Source organism: Trichomycterus rosablanca, chromosome 5 (genome assembly GCF_030014385.1).
Source record: "Trichomycterus rosablanca isolate fTriRos1 chromosome 5, fTriRos1.hap1, whole genome shotgun sequence".
Lineage (NCBI taxonomy): Eukaryota > Metazoa > Chordata > Actinopteri > Siluriformes > Trichomycteridae > Trichomycterus > Trichomycterus rosablanca.
Window position 1 is genome coordinate 49,219,494 of NC_085992.1, and position 15,383 is coordinate 49,234,876.

The following is a 15,383-nucleotide window of genomic DNA, read 5'->3' on the forward strand; positions in this document are numbered from 1 at the left end:
TATCAAAACCAGAAGTGTGTCGAAGGAACTCTTACCAAAAGTGTCTTTATGCAGTGCCTGAACAGAGACGTACGTCGTGCTGCCTTCAAAGACGAGGCAGTGTTTGTAACCTTAAGACTCGGTTTTTAAAAAAAGGCATTTCGATGTAAATGACCGTTCTAAATCCCTCACGGTACCTGTGAAACGCAGATAGCAGGACTATCGATCGGGCGACGCTTACGAGCGGTGACGTGCGGTACGCGCGCTTCTCTCTGAGACGACCGGACTGGGAGGGCCTGGGAGGACGCCGGCAGCTCCTGTGCCCTTGATTACCATCGAGGCATGGTGATTTTTGCAGAGGAGAGTCAGGTTCATGGTTCGTTTAGCTGCCCAACCACGCTAGCCCTTACTCATCCCAGTGAAAAAGCCGTCATGACTAAAGAACAGGCGGACGGATGACAGCGGTAAACGACGACCACGACGACGGTGAAAAAAATCAGCAAAACTGTATTTCCCTTCGCTTACAAGAGCTTTAAAGGCTCTGTTCTCGTGAGAATTCAATTTCACGTCATATCAAACGTCACTGCAGTCCTGCCAGGCTTAAATACGAGAAATACTAGAAGAAATTTCATCATGCAAAGATACCTCATGTAACTCTTATCCGCTTATAAAGCATCGTTTTCCAGCTGTCCTCAAACACAAGAGAGAGTGAGACAGGTTAACGAGAGAGAAAAGAGAGCGAGAGAGAGAGACAGAAAATGGGAACGAGAAGTTAGGGCTCAGATGATTCTCCTCACACGCTTCTTTTTTTTGTCACAGTTGGCTGAGCAGCTTGTATTGGCACTTATACAGGAAGTGAACGTCAGGCTCACTACTGGACGGTAAGAATTGCTTAACTACTCGCTCTATGAAAAGGAAACATCACACCTTTCGATAGTGGCACCGTAGGGCTTGTTTTTTTTGTGTGTGTGTCAAGTGTCTTTTTGGCTGGAACCTTAGGTGTCCAAGCAGGCCCTCGTTTGTTCCAGGAGGTCCCTGTAAACAGACGAGTTGAGGAAACGCGGGAACGAGTCTCTGTGCATGAGCGTGTAGATCTGGAGCTGGGCCTCCTCGTACATCAGGCTGCTGGGCTCGGCCAGGCTCTGATTGATGCCCTCCCTCACCCGCGAATCCAAACTGACCTGCGGAACACATTAAAATCTTTTATACCATTTAAACCAGAGACTGACAGAATGGTCATGTGAATAGCTAGCAAGCTCTTGAGTTCTCCTGGGTTTCTGCCAGACCCACTGCAAACACACATATATATAACATCAATCATCCAGGTAAAACCAAATTAGGAATGCAAATTCTGCCCATTTCCTCTAACTGGTTATCTATAACATACACAGCATCACATCACATTTCATTTTCATTACTGCTTTACCCAGGGGTCTGTCTGATAACTTAGTGAGCTGCCTTGCTGCCTACGTGATCAGCTGCCTCAGTAGAGAGGATTCTCTAAGGCGGATTATTTAGACGCACTACTTAGACAGAGATTACGCCGATTACGTCACCACAGGCTGAGAGGGCACAACCCGCTAGCATGCCAGCTAACGTCTCCCTCCGTGTACAGAAAATGGTTAAACTGTCACTGACGACAGTTTATTTACATTTGAACAAAACTCAGTTGGTTGCTTCACATTTGTCCGTCATGTTTTTAATTTTTTGTGAATGCTGGGATTGCCTTCAGCGTTGAGGAAGAGTCGGACGCTCCCTCATCTGATATGCTCAGAATTAAGGCGCCTCAATACGAGTATTTTATGGAATCTAAGAATTTAGACACGCCCACTTCACCGGTGGAAAAGAGATTTATGTGTCCTGAATTTCACTCACTCACTCTCACTTTCTTAACCGGTTATTCAGTTAGGGTCATTTGGGGGGTGCTGGCACCAGTCTATCGCAGGGCAGACACAATGAACCTGACTGCATGTTTTTGAGCTGTGGAAGGAAACCGGAGCTCCCGGAGGAAACCCACGCAGACACGGCTAGAACATGCAAACTCCACACAGAAAGGACCCGGACCGCCCCACCTAAGGATCGAACCCAGGACCTTCTTGCTGTGAGGCGACAGTGCTACCCACCGAGACACCGTGCCGCCTGTCCTGAATTTTTTTTTTACTAAAAATATAAGGTGCCAAGCTTTTCAGGATTTAAACTGCAATTTTTTTGATCTTTCGGCTTTTCTCATTCTGGAGCACACGCCTAATGTGGCACCGGATGCCCTGCCTGATGCAACCCTCTTTATTTTTGCACCACTAAGAGCTCACTGACAAATGTCTAGGTTGTTCAGCCATCCCTCTGATAAACTGCACTATAAGATGTTTTAAACAGAGCAGGTTACCCTCTTTCTTTTGGGTACCTCTCATCTCCCAAAACATGCGAAATGTGGACTGGCTGCTATTACTTGCACCCAGGTATAAGTGAGCAAACGTGTAGGTGTGTTGGCCTGTTTACTTCCTTTGTTTCAGGTGGGCTCCAGAACCACCACGACCAGGATCTGGATAAAGCGATAAGTAAAAATAAACAATGAATAAAGAAAGCAAAGTTTAAAGAAGCACTAGGGAATAACAATGTGACAACAGAGCAGCATCTTCCACACCCTCATGTCTAAAATAAGCTAAATGGTTTTGTTTGGCACAGCAAAAAATGCTTTATCAAAATGTCAATGTGTGTTAATACCACAAAATAAAATAATATCAGAGGAACAGATCTGGTCCGTTACCTCTTTAGGTGACAGGATGGATACATAATCTTCGTAAATGTTCCTTGCTTTCTCATCGATAGCTGACGGGTTGGTCTCCTTCTTCAGTTCCTCACAGGCTAGCCAGAACAGCAGGTTCTCCTCGCTGTACTCCGACCGAAGGAACTGCCTGAAAAAGTCTCTGCCCTCTGTGGAGCGCATCATGAGCTCGAAGCTTCGCGCCCAGGCTACCACTTCATCCAGTGTGGGATGCCTTCAGCAAAACAAAACAAGCGATAAACCAAGTCATCTGTATTAAATATGATTTAAAACTTTTACAGCTTAATCACCAGTTAGATTCCCTGAAAACTCAACAACCCTGAAGACATCCCCCCACCCCCCGCTGTTTAGACATAGGCAATTATATATACACTGATAAGATTTTGACCACGTTCCTAATATTGTGTTGGTCCCCCTTTTGCTGCCAAAACAGCCCTGACCCATCAAGGCATGGACTCCATTAGACCCCTGAAGGTATGCTGTGGTATCTGGCACCAAGATGTTCACAGCAGATCCTTTAACTCCTGTAAGTTGTGAGGTTTGGCCTCCGTGGATTGGACTTGTTTCTCCAGCAAATCCCACAGATGCTCGATTGGATTGAGATCTGGGGAATTTGGAGGCCAAGTCGACACCTCAAACTCGTCGTTGTGCTCCTCAAACCGTTCCTGAAGCATTTTAGCTTTGTGGCGGGGAGCATCATCCTGCTGAAAGAGGCCACAGATATCAGGGAATACAGCTTCCATAAAAGGATGAACATGGTCTGCAACGATGCTTAGGTAGGTGGTACGTGTCAAAGTAACATCCACATGGATGGCAGGACCCGAGGTTTCCCAGCAGAGCATTGCTCTTCAGTCCCTCAAAAAAAGTATCTAGAGCAGCTTACTTTATTATTTGAAAACACGTCTTAAATGCAAATGAAGTGTTTGTCGGAACCCCGTAACAGCATTAACATTAGTTTAAACTATAAACGTGACACAATGCTGTTAAAGAACTGGGAATGCTGTGTTAATGTGTAGTGAAGATATCGTGATGACTTACTGCTCATCTGCTGCTTCTATGCTGTCCATTTTTGTACATGTTTGGCGCTCTGGACGTTCCCTTCCATCTTCATTCCTTTAAAGAATAAATCAGACCGAAAGAACAGAAACAGTGAGTTTTGTTATAACTAGGGCCACAGATTTCACAGCAGTCATTAAATTACACTCATAAATTGAATGAAAAATAAATAGAAGCTACGATACACAGCACAGCTCTCTTAATAGTTAAATGTAAACCTAGAACATCCAGCGACAGTGCGAGGCTTTGTGTTCTGTCTCAAATATGAAAATACTCGTCCGTGTTTAGACAACCCCACATCCACAGAACTGGTTGTTAGTTTTCCAAACTCAGTTACCTGAGTTTTTTTTTTTTTCATTTTCTCCCTCATTCTCCTGATTTTACCCAATTGCATTATGCTTCCTCTCTACTGGTGCTGACCCTCGCCCCTGATTGAGGAGAGCAAACTGACACACGTCCCCTCCGATACGTGAGCAGCAGCCGACTGCATTTTTTCACCTGCACCAGCCGAGTTCATATGCGAATCAGCCCTGTGCACAGAGAGACACACCCTGATCAACGTATTATTCCTCGACGCCATCAACCAGCCAGAAGAGGTCGTAACTGCACCAGTTATGATGTCTCCATCCAGCTCCCTAACCCTTTATGAACAACAGTCAAACGTTGTTCATATAGCCGCCCAGCCCAGCCGAAAGGCAGAGCTGAGATTCAATACCATGTATTCGAAATCCCAGCTCTGGTGTGCTAGCGTATTTTACCGCTGTGCCACCTGAGCGGCATCCGAGTCGTGTTTTTAGCTGCTTTACACTTCAACATCTTGGACATTTTGACTTATGATTGCTAACTGAATTGCCGTAGGATTGCTAGGACGCCTCATAGTGCAGATTACCCAGAAACGTGAGACACTTGAACGCTGCATGAATGAAAAATGTTAAATCACTAAACACAAACCTTAAATTTCAAAGCAATTTGTATATTACATGGGAAAAGGCTCATTTTACGGTCCGTGAATTAGGTAGGGCCTTAGATATAACTCAGACTCAGTTATAAGAGCTCAGTAAGTACAAACCCCATTTCCGGAATAGCTGGGCACCTCAGGAACACGTCTCTAGCTGCCATTGAATCGAATGTAATAAAATGTTGAAGTTCTTTGCTTAATTACTTGTATTGTTGCAAACAGACACAGGATTAAAATTTCACGGTTTCCAGGAACTGCGATATTCATGGAATTTATTTTTATTTCATTAGCAGAAATGAATGAGTTATTTCTTAAGCTTTTCAGTGCACAGATTTGCTCTGAATAACTCATGAAGAGAATCAGTCCGACTGTTCCTTTTCACACAGGTAATTCAGGGGCTACACAAAGACACATGTTCCATTCATCTGACGAGAAGTTTCGAGCAGTTCAAGGCCTGAATCGCTGCAGTGGAGCCACACCAACATGAACTCTAGAAATGCTGCTAGTGGGCTTAATGCTTTAATGGTTATCTAGTGCAAATAGGGCAATTGTAGCCTAGGGGTTAAGGTACTGGACTGGTTCAAGCCTCATTACTGCCAGTTTGCCATTGTTGGGCCCTTGACCATGGCCCTTAATCTTCAAATGCTTACACAATATACTGTCACAGTACTACTGTACATCGCTTTGCCATAAAAGTTTCCACACTTTTTAAACTCTATTAAGAATTTTAAAAACAAACTGCATCACTTTTCTACAGTCACCTTCCGATGCAACTTTTTAATGCCATCAGCGAAAATGTTTTTGCTTGAGCGCGTAGCCACTGAATCGCAGCTGCTTTCACATCATCACATGAAAATCTTCTTCCCCTTAAAGCTTCTTGACCTCGAGCATCCGAAAAGGTGGAAATCAGATGGAGCTAAAATGGTGTGTTCGAAAACCTAGTGCGCTCTCTACATAGACAGCATTTTACGCCATCCTATGCGCGTCCTAGATCCTAGATGCCTTAAAATGCTCCCTAGTAAGACACCTTAAATGTAAATGGTATTTTAAGTGAATAACGAGGGAGCATCCGATGCTGCCTTAGCGGTGAAGGCAATCCCAGCATTCAGTGCGGCACAACTTTTCTCACAAAAAAACAAACAAACAAAAAAATATGGCGGGCGATGCGGAGCGTAAACGTAAATAAATTATCAGGCTTGTCAGGGACAGTTTAACCGTTTTCGGTACACTGAGGGAGATGTTAGTTGACATGCTAGCGCGCTGTGCCACCTCATCCCATTGGTTTGAATGGCATGATGCTAACTGTGTTAGCTTAGTAAGTGAAAACCGATGTAATCTCTAAGTAGTGCGTTTGAATAATCTGACTTATAAGTCGAGAATCCTCTCTACTGAGGCACCTGCCTGGGTAGGCAGTAAGAGAGCAAGGCAGCTCACTAGGTTTTCGAACACACCCTATAAGTAGGGATGTAACGATACACTCTACCCACGATGCGATGCGATTCACAATACTGGGTTCACGATACGATTTTAAACCAAATTAAATGGAAGACAAATTATGACAAAGTTTCCTTTTATTTTTTCTCTCTAAAAAATACTGTAAATAAACTGTAATAAAATACTGTATTTGTGATTATCTTTTATTTATCTAAATAATAAATGCCCTTTTATTTCTGAGGTAGGTACAAACTGTGCAAAACAATGTTGCACGTTTCCCTTTATGTGTAAAAAAAAAACTGAAATGAAACAAATCCAGCATTAAATAAATAAATGAATAATACAAATAAATAAAGTATCCTCACATAAATACATTCTCCCCATTTTCCTCTTGATTTTGCGACTCAGTTTTGTCTTCCGCTGCTGAGAGATACCAGATTGCATCCGAGGAGAGAACGTCGCTGTACACGCCTCTTCCGACACGTGTACAGCCCTCCTCTTCTCGCCCCTGCATTCTGCACAGGCGTCTCTTCCGCCAATCAGGGTCCTTACACAGCGTATGAAGACCCACCCACACATAGTCCTGAAGATACGCTGGCCAATTAGTATCTGCTGCAGGCACTGCCAATTATGCCCGCTAGATGGCGCAACACAGAGTTTGGAACCGGGGAGTTCAGAAAGTCGGCGCCGGTGTGCAAGCGGAATATCCCGCAGCGCCACCTGGGCGCCGCCCTCTGCTGTTTAAAGTGAATATTGATTCATTATACATGTAAACCGATTTGAATCGTTACACATGTGAATCGATTTTTAACTGTCTTGTGGTGCATCGTTACATCCCCACCTATAAGCGTCGCTCAGTCTCTTAGACACGACCGATTACCACTCCTCTCACCCTCAGCTGATGATTTTCAGCTGCAGATTCAAGTTGAAAGGCTTTTTTCTTAAAACTAATATCTACCAATATTTTTGAGCTTAACATGTCAACCAAGCAGTAGATACGTCCCAAACAAGATTATTTAAATACAGCTTATTTTTACCCAAGTATTTACACTCAACCAAATGATTGAACAGGCCATTAAAGAGTTAAGAGCAGCATGAGTAAGCACGGCTCTTTCAGAAAGGTTCTCATCTACTGTACATCGATGCTCTCAGAACTACAAACTCTTCTCAGAAAAATAACCCGAATCCCAACATTATTTGTACATTCTAACGTAAATAAACCCCTCACGAACCGAACCTGAAACCTTCAGCTCACGTTCATGAGTTCTCAGAAAGCCGTGACTCTATTTTGGGTTCATAAACGAGAGAGCCTGCCTTCCGTCTCTCAAAGTCTCTATTGTGCAAGAATAATTGGCCTCGCTAGCCGAGGGGTCCGCACATGCTGAGAGGCCTCTAAATATATAAAGTGCTCCACACAGCTGTTTTGCATGTGATGTGGGGACAGAAATAGCAGGTTACAGAGGAGATAAACACAAAGCATAATGAGGAACGCTTGTGGAAATGCCTTTTTATAACCACAGGCTTGTAAACCCCCCTCCAAAGAATAGTTTATTTTTCTTTGATACTCGTGTTCAAACCAGGACAGTTATTAATATTTAATAAAATTTTTAATTTTCCATTTATTAAAAAAAAACCATGCCAGATTTGTTGCAGTGTTGCATCACAGCAAGATGGTCCTGGGTTCTATTCCCAGGTGGGGCGGTCTGGGTCCTTTCTGTGTGGAGTTACTACATGTTATTCTCGTGTCTGCATGGGTTTCCTCCCACAGTCCAAAGACATACAATCAGGTCGATTGGAGATACTAAAATCTCCCTAGGTGTAAATCTGTGTGTGTGTGTGTGTGTGTGTGTGTGTGTAGAGGTGGAAAGAGTACTAAAATATTGTACTCAAGTAAAAGTACTATTACTTTAATGAATTTTTACTTAAGTACGAGTAAAATTACTAGTCAAGTAAAAAGTAAAAGGTAATTTTTTTAACAGGAGAGGGTGACAAGTGGATATAAATCTCACAATAGTTGTTTTTAATTAAAATATAATAGAAAAAAACATGTTGATACAACATTTAAAACATTTAGGGATGTGTAATGTGTCATTTTAGTACAGACCATCCCATAAAACTTTTTTAAACTGTATAAAGACCAGTGATGGGTCGTTCGTGAACGATCCGATTCTATTGAACGGCTCTTTAAAATGAACAAAAGGAACCGAGTCGCCTCTGGGAGTCGTTTGGCTACAAGTTATACAACAGATGATTTATTGCAGTTATTAAAATATACTTGTTGTCAATTTGTTTACTTTTGACAGCAATCTTTTTTTCTCATGTAAGTGTTGTTTGAATTAGATGATTGTTGATCATTGATTTTAATATTGGGGCTGTATTATAGTTACAGTAGCGCCTCTCGCTGCCTGAACAAAAGAATGAAGAGACATTTTTTTGAGCGGCTCTTTAAAAGGAACCGAGCCAAAAGATCCGACTCCCCATCGCAGGATTCACTGCAGCACTTTCCCAGATGCGATTTTTTTAGCGTTTATTATACTCAGTAACGGATGTTATTTAAAATCTACTTTAAAAAGTACAAGTACACAAAAAAACTACTCAATTACAGTAACGAGAGTAAATGTAATTCGTTACTTTCCACCTCTGTGTGTGTGTGTGTGTGTGTGTGTGTGTTTGCCCTGTGACGGACCGGCGACCTGTTTGAGGCGTTTCCGACCTTCTGCCAGGTGTGTCCCTGAGTAGGACAAAGTGGTGGTCAAAAGACCAATGTGCATCTGAGGAGCCAAGGGTCTGTCCGAAAACCGAGTGATCTCTCTACACAGGCGCATTTTACATCATCCTACACTCCCGAGAAGAGGGCGTGTCTAAATTCTTAGCTCCCTTAAAATGCTCCTACTGAGGCGCCTTAATTCTGAGTGATGATCTGACTGAATGACGAGGGAGCGTCCGACGCCTCCTCAGCGCTGAAGGCAATCCCAGCATTCAGTGCGGCACAACTTTCTCACAGAAAATGACAAACCTGGTGGATGAATATAATGCGGAGCAACCAACGGAGTTCTTTTCAAATGTAAATAAATTCTCATTGATGTTTAATATGTATAAAGGGGCACAAGCGTCATTTATTATAGGGACAGTTTAACCGTTTTCGGTACACGGAGGGAAACGTTAGCTGGCGAGCTAGTGGGTTGTGCCGCCTCAGCCCACTGGTTTGAATGGCCTGAGGCTAACTGTGTTAGCTTAGTAAGCTAAAACTGTGGTGACGTAATCTCTGTATAAGTAATGCGCCTAAATAATCTGCCTTATGAGAATCCTCTCTACTGAGGCAGCGGATAAGGTAGGCAGTAGGCAGCAAGGCAGCTCACTAGGTTTTCAGACAGACACAGGAAGAACATGCAAACTCCACAGAGAAAGGACCCTGGCCATCCGGCTGGGAATCGAACCCATGCCTTTCTTGCTGGGAAGCGATAGTGCTATCCATTGCACCCCAGTGCCGCCCCACCTCAGGAACTCTTCTTCTTAAATATTCCAGTAACGTAGTCACTACAGTGACCCAACAACTTCACCCCTGAGGAAAAGGACGGGCACCTACCAGAGGCATTTGCAGCAGCCGCACCAGCACAGACAGCAAGTGTTTGGCCTCGGGTGTCCAGGGGCTTGTGGGGGTCCTTCGATGTGGGCCTGCTGCTGTTTCCTCATCTCAACTCCACTCACACTCCGAGGCTACAAACAAATCAGAAGCACCTTTAGTTAACCTTCTGAATGGCACACACCCAGATCTACATGCAAATCTGGACAATGATAGATATACAGAGGTATTAGTACAGGGTTTTTGTAGCTATTATAAATTTAAATCAGGTTGCCTATGTGTTTCTGTTATCTGGCCAAATTTCAGCCGTTGGAAAGCTTCACTCTAGCGTGCTGAGGTGGTGCAAGGGTCTAATGCATTAGCTTAGCACAAATGAGATCCCAGTTTGTATCGACCAGGCCGAGCGCCTACACAGACATGCCTGGCTACACCAAAGCACAACACAATCACAATATATTGCTGTTTATGATGATTATTATTTTAGTATAGGGTGCTCAGGTTGGGATCCAGGGTTTGGTGAAACGTTTTACCAAAAGCTTCAATCGTGTTTGATAACTAGTTATGAAATAAATAAAACTTTTTAAATACTTGTTTTTCCTTTCATGTAACATGATACTTTAATGATCTAGTATTCAGTATAATTAGGCAACTCCTAGTGAAACACACATTTTCAATCTTGACTGTGCCCTTGTGGACAAAAAAGGTCTGTAAAGAAAGCATTTAAGGCAGACCTGGGCATTGTATGGCCCGCGGGCCGGAGTCATCCCCAACCGGCCCGCATGATTAAAAATCAGACATAAATAAATGTACATCAAACTAGGGCTGGGCGATTTTGCCCCCAAAAAAAATCTCGATTATTTTAAAATTATAACCGATTAGTCGATTACGATTTTTTTTTTTTTGTTCTTGTATAATGCAATTGAAATAAGACTCAGATTACTTTTTTTTGCATTGTAAATTAAAATGACTGCAGAAGTGCAAAAATAGTACCACCACCACCTATAATTATCCTTTTAAGGATCTAAAAATTTATAACAATAACGATCACAATAATTAAAAACAAAATGGAAATCTGAATTATCTATATGCTTTATAAGAATAGCTCACAAACAACTCTTTTTTTTTTTTAATTATGTGCAGCAAAACCTTACATTAGGAAAAGGACAAAAAAAAAGTTCTTTACAGGTTTCTTAAAAGAAACACGAGTCTGTGCTGTGCTGTTTCCACCACTGAGTGAGTCTGTATCAGTATCTATACTGGGGGAGGGGGGGGTGAAGTAATCACTCAGCTCAGCTTTGATTTTGTCCTCTTGTGATTGGGGGGGTGGATGGAGGGGGCACGTTCTGCTTCTAACTATATAGACTACAACTCCCATGTTTCCACGGACCGTCACATGTCCCCGGTCAGCCAATCCTGATCGCGCTCATCGGCGCCGGAGTTTTGATTCAGTTCAGCGGTGTTCGATTCAGTGGATCTTAATTAAACTCTTCTGTTTGTGTCTCGTTTTACCGATCGTGTTTACGCTCCTTATTGCTGAATCTAACCGTTACCGTGTATAACCCTTGTTGTCTTCCGTTTACTGTTTTAGTTTATCCGCTGGTTTTGGACTCTGACCTGATTTTGGACACTGTTTTTGCCTTTTTATATTAAACTTTCCCTGATTTATATTCCACGAGCGTCTGGTCAGTTTCTGCCTCGTGACATGTTGGTATTTTAGTAAAAATATAAAGTATGTAAACAATCGCGATTGTCACATTCTAACATCGGGTGAAAACGTTCGTTCTGATTAACCGAATTAATCGTGAAAATCGCCCAGCCCTACATCAAACATGCGATACACCAGGATTGTTTCTGACAGGAACAATAACAAAGGACTGAAAAACAGCAAATGAGGTAAATAGACTCCAAACAAAATAGTGTAAAGTTTAAAAACCTGCACATTTTGTTCACATTTGTTTTTTTTGCATTTTTTTGTTTAAATAGTAAAATAATGTTGATGTTTTTACTCTGCCTACTTCTAATTTTGTTGTTGTATCATCTAAACATTAACAGATTATCAGAACTGTACAATTTACTGCTTTTAATAACGAGATAAAATTATAAAAAATATTGAGCAGAATTAAGTTCACCTTATTGGTCTGGCCCTCCTCAACAGTCCCAGTTTCTTATGTGGCACCTTGGAAAATTTAATTGCCCACCCCTGAGCTAAGGAGTCTGGTGTGGAGGAACTTGAGCTGCCTGAACAAGGTTCTAACTTCAACCCCATACGACACTTTTTTTGAACCATTACAACGTCAATTAATAATAATGGTAATAATTTTTTATTTAATAAGCGTCTTTCAGGACACCCAAGGACACTTTACAATAAAAATAATAAAATACAAAAACAAAGAAACAAATAATTAAGATACAGGTAGATAAGATGTTATAAGATGAATAAGTAGTAAGGAGAAAGTATTATATAATCTAAAAGATGAAGATATAGAATTAAATATCGATAGTAAAATACAAAAAAGTATATAAAATATTATATACTTTAGGTGGCGCATATAGTATATACTTTACACTCAGGTGGCGCAGCGGTAAAAACACACGCTGAAACCAGAGCTGGGATCTCAAATACATCGTATCGAATCTCAGCTCTGCCTACCGGCTAAGGCTGAGCAGCCACATGAACAACGATTGGCCTGTTGTTTAGATATGGGCGGGACTAAGCCTGATGGGGTCTCTCTCTCTCTCTCATGACTGGTGCAATTACGACCTCTGCTGGCTGATTGATGGGAAAAAGAGTGCTCTCAGGGTGTGTCTCTCCGTACACAACGCTGAGCTGCACTGCACTCGTCAAAGTGCAGGTGATAAGATGCATACGGCTGCTGCCCACATGTCGGAGGGGGCGTGAGTTAGATTCGTTCTCCTCAATCAGAGCGGGGATCAGCATTGGTGGAGAGGAAGCATGACGCAATCGGGCAATTGGACGCACTACAAAAAAAGTACGCCTTTGTGTTCACCCAAAAGCTGGCTGGAATAGGTGTGTTTTAAGGATGGTTTTGAAGACAGTGGCAGATGTACAGGCACGCAGCACTGGAGGAAGACCGTTCCAGAGTTTGGGGCCAGCTATTCTGAATGCCCGATCGCCAACAGTACGGAATTTAGAGGCTGGTAATGTAAAAAGATGCGAGTCAGAAGAGCGGAGAGTACGTAATGGAGAGTATGGTTGGAGCAAACTGCAAAATTGCAAGCATGCAAAGCATTCTTGTCTTGTGACCTTGCAAATGTGTTGACTAAATGGGCACTAATTATTAAAAGTTTTTCTATGAAAGTAGAGGCCACTGAGAGAGTCCACAATAATCGCCATGGTTCTGAAATGGAATATCAGGTCAGGTGTCCACATACGTTTCGGCATTTAGTGTTTATATTTATCAGCCGCCTTATACTGGTCAGGGTGACGACAGGTCCGTTTCCACAGAATAACACTGGGTGCAAGGCAGAAAGATTCTAATAAGTCAATGACTTATAAGGCAGGTTATTCGAACGCGCTACTTAGACAGAGATTCCATCGGGTTTCGCATTTAGCATCTTGCCATTCAAACCAATGGGATGGGGTGGCACAGCACGCTAGCATGTCAACTAACATCTCCCTCCGTGTACCGAAAACGGTTAAATTCCAATTATTCAATTTGCATCGTGCTTCCTCTCTGTCTATGCCGAACCCCGCCCTGACCGAGGACCAACCCATATCCCCTCCGACACATGAGCAGCAAGCCGGATGCCTTTTGCCACCCACACATTTATGAGTTTGGCGCCACCTAGCGTTGCACGCGGAGAGACACACCCTAAGGGCACTCTTCCTCATCCCTGTGCAGGCGCCTCTAATCAGCCGACAGAGGTCGTAATCGTAATCTGACAGAGAGAGACCCACATCCGGTTCTTTGTCCCGCCCCCCAACTGAGCAACCGGCCAATCGTTGCTCATACAGCCGCCCAGCTTCGAACCGGGAAAGCAGAGCTGGATTCGATACCATGTATCTGGAATCCAGCCCTGGTTGCAGCGTGTGTTTTTACCGCTGCGCCACCTGAGCGGCTTGACGAGCCCGAACTTGCAAATAAAAACACTTGTGCAAGTTTAAACAAGTTAAAAATCAATAATAATTTATTTACGTTTGAAAATAACTCTGTTCGTTTCTCCGCACCGTCAGCCATGTTTTTTTTATTTTTCTGTGAGAGAAGAGCTGCCGCACTGAATGCTGGGATTGCCTTGATCGCTAAGGACGCTTCCGATGCTCACTCGTTCTTGAGTCAAAATAACATTGACATTTTAAGAAACCTAACTAGACAGGATATTAAGGCATCTAGGATTTCGAACAGCCTCATTCTCGGGAGCGCGCGTAGGATGATGTTAAATGCGTCTGTGTAGAGAGCGCACTGGGTTTTCCAACATACCCTATAATACAGATAGTGCATGATACAAAAACACCATATGCAGCAGGAATGTCAAAGTCTTTTAACCACTAACAGTCTGCAATTATTCAAAGTTCAAAGTTGGAGTCAAGTTCAAGACTTGGATGTAGCTTCTTGTGCTTCTTTTTTTAAGCCACAGATCGATCTTTAGGTGGGGGTAATTAGATTAGCACCATCTGTGTTGGCTTAGCTTAGATCTGCACAGTTTGGGGAAAGTGGGAATTCGAATCCGAGTGTGTCAGTAGAAAAGTGAGTTCACTCTGTACACGGATTGCGCAACTCGTGAATACCAGCGTGTGCACTCGGTTCCTGAAACGATCCTGGATCCAGTCATCAATGTGGAGCACAGTTCAACTGGATTATTCTATTATTAGTCCAGCACTGGGAATGATGTGTTGTTTACTGAATTACACACATTATGATGTAAACGACCTGATTCATTCACTCACTAATTGGAATCTAAACAGGCACTAGCAGGAAGTAGTGTCCTACTGGTATAAAATAATCCTCATTGTATCAGACTTGCTTTTAGAGATCACAATGCATCTTTTATATTAACGATCTGCGGGAAATAAGCAGCTTGCGCAATCCGTTCTGGATACAACAATAACAAGTAAGTGGAAAAAATGATCAGTAAATGAACACGTTGTCTCAAAACCCTGGCAGTGTTTATTCATCACGGTAGCCACTCATCCCAGGACAACAGTCACTAACTTCTACTGTTCCATTCAGTCATTACAAAATACACAATCACCTGTGAAGGGGAAATAACGTTTTTTAAAGGTTGTTGGGTGGTTATGTTAATAGGTTATTTATATATTTATTTATTAGGATTTTAACGTCATGTTTTACAGTTTGGTTACATTCATGACAGAAACGGTAGTTACTGGTTAAACAAGAATTATCACAAGTTTAATGTTTAACACAGTCATGGACAATTTTGTATCTCCAATTCACCTCACTTGCACGTCTTTGGACTGGAGGAAACCCACATAGACACGGGGAGAACATGCAAACTCCACACAGAAAGGACCCGGTCCGCCCCACAGTGCTACCCACCGAGCCAGTAGCCCAATAAAGGTTCAACAGTTAATATTTAATTGTTCTTTCCATTCAACCAATCACATATTGGAC

The 15,383-nt window shown here is 42.6% G+C and overlaps 1 protein-coding gene across 2 annotated transcripts in view; it reads right to left on the reverse strand.

The window, feature by feature from the left end:
- Positions 1-734: 734 nt before the first annotated feature.
- rgs17 (regulator of G protein signaling 17) overlaps positions 735-15,383 on the reverse strand; it is a 30,712-nt gene continuing 16,063 nt past the window's right edge. For both annotated transcript variants that reach the window (XM_062995314.1, XM_062995313.1), the window contains exons 3-6: positions 9,796-9,926; positions 3,800-3,874; positions 2,744-2,975; positions 735-1,160 (exon numbers count right to left, since the gene is read on the reverse strand). In XM_062995314.1, coding sequence (XP_062851384.1) covers positions 975-1,160; positions 2,744-2,975; positions 3,800-3,874; positions 9,796-9,926 — 624 coding nt within the window. In that variant the 3' untranslated portion in view covers positions 735-974. The remainder of the gene's footprint in view (positions 1,161-2,743; positions 2,976-3,799; positions 3,875-9,795; positions 9,927-15,383) is intronic.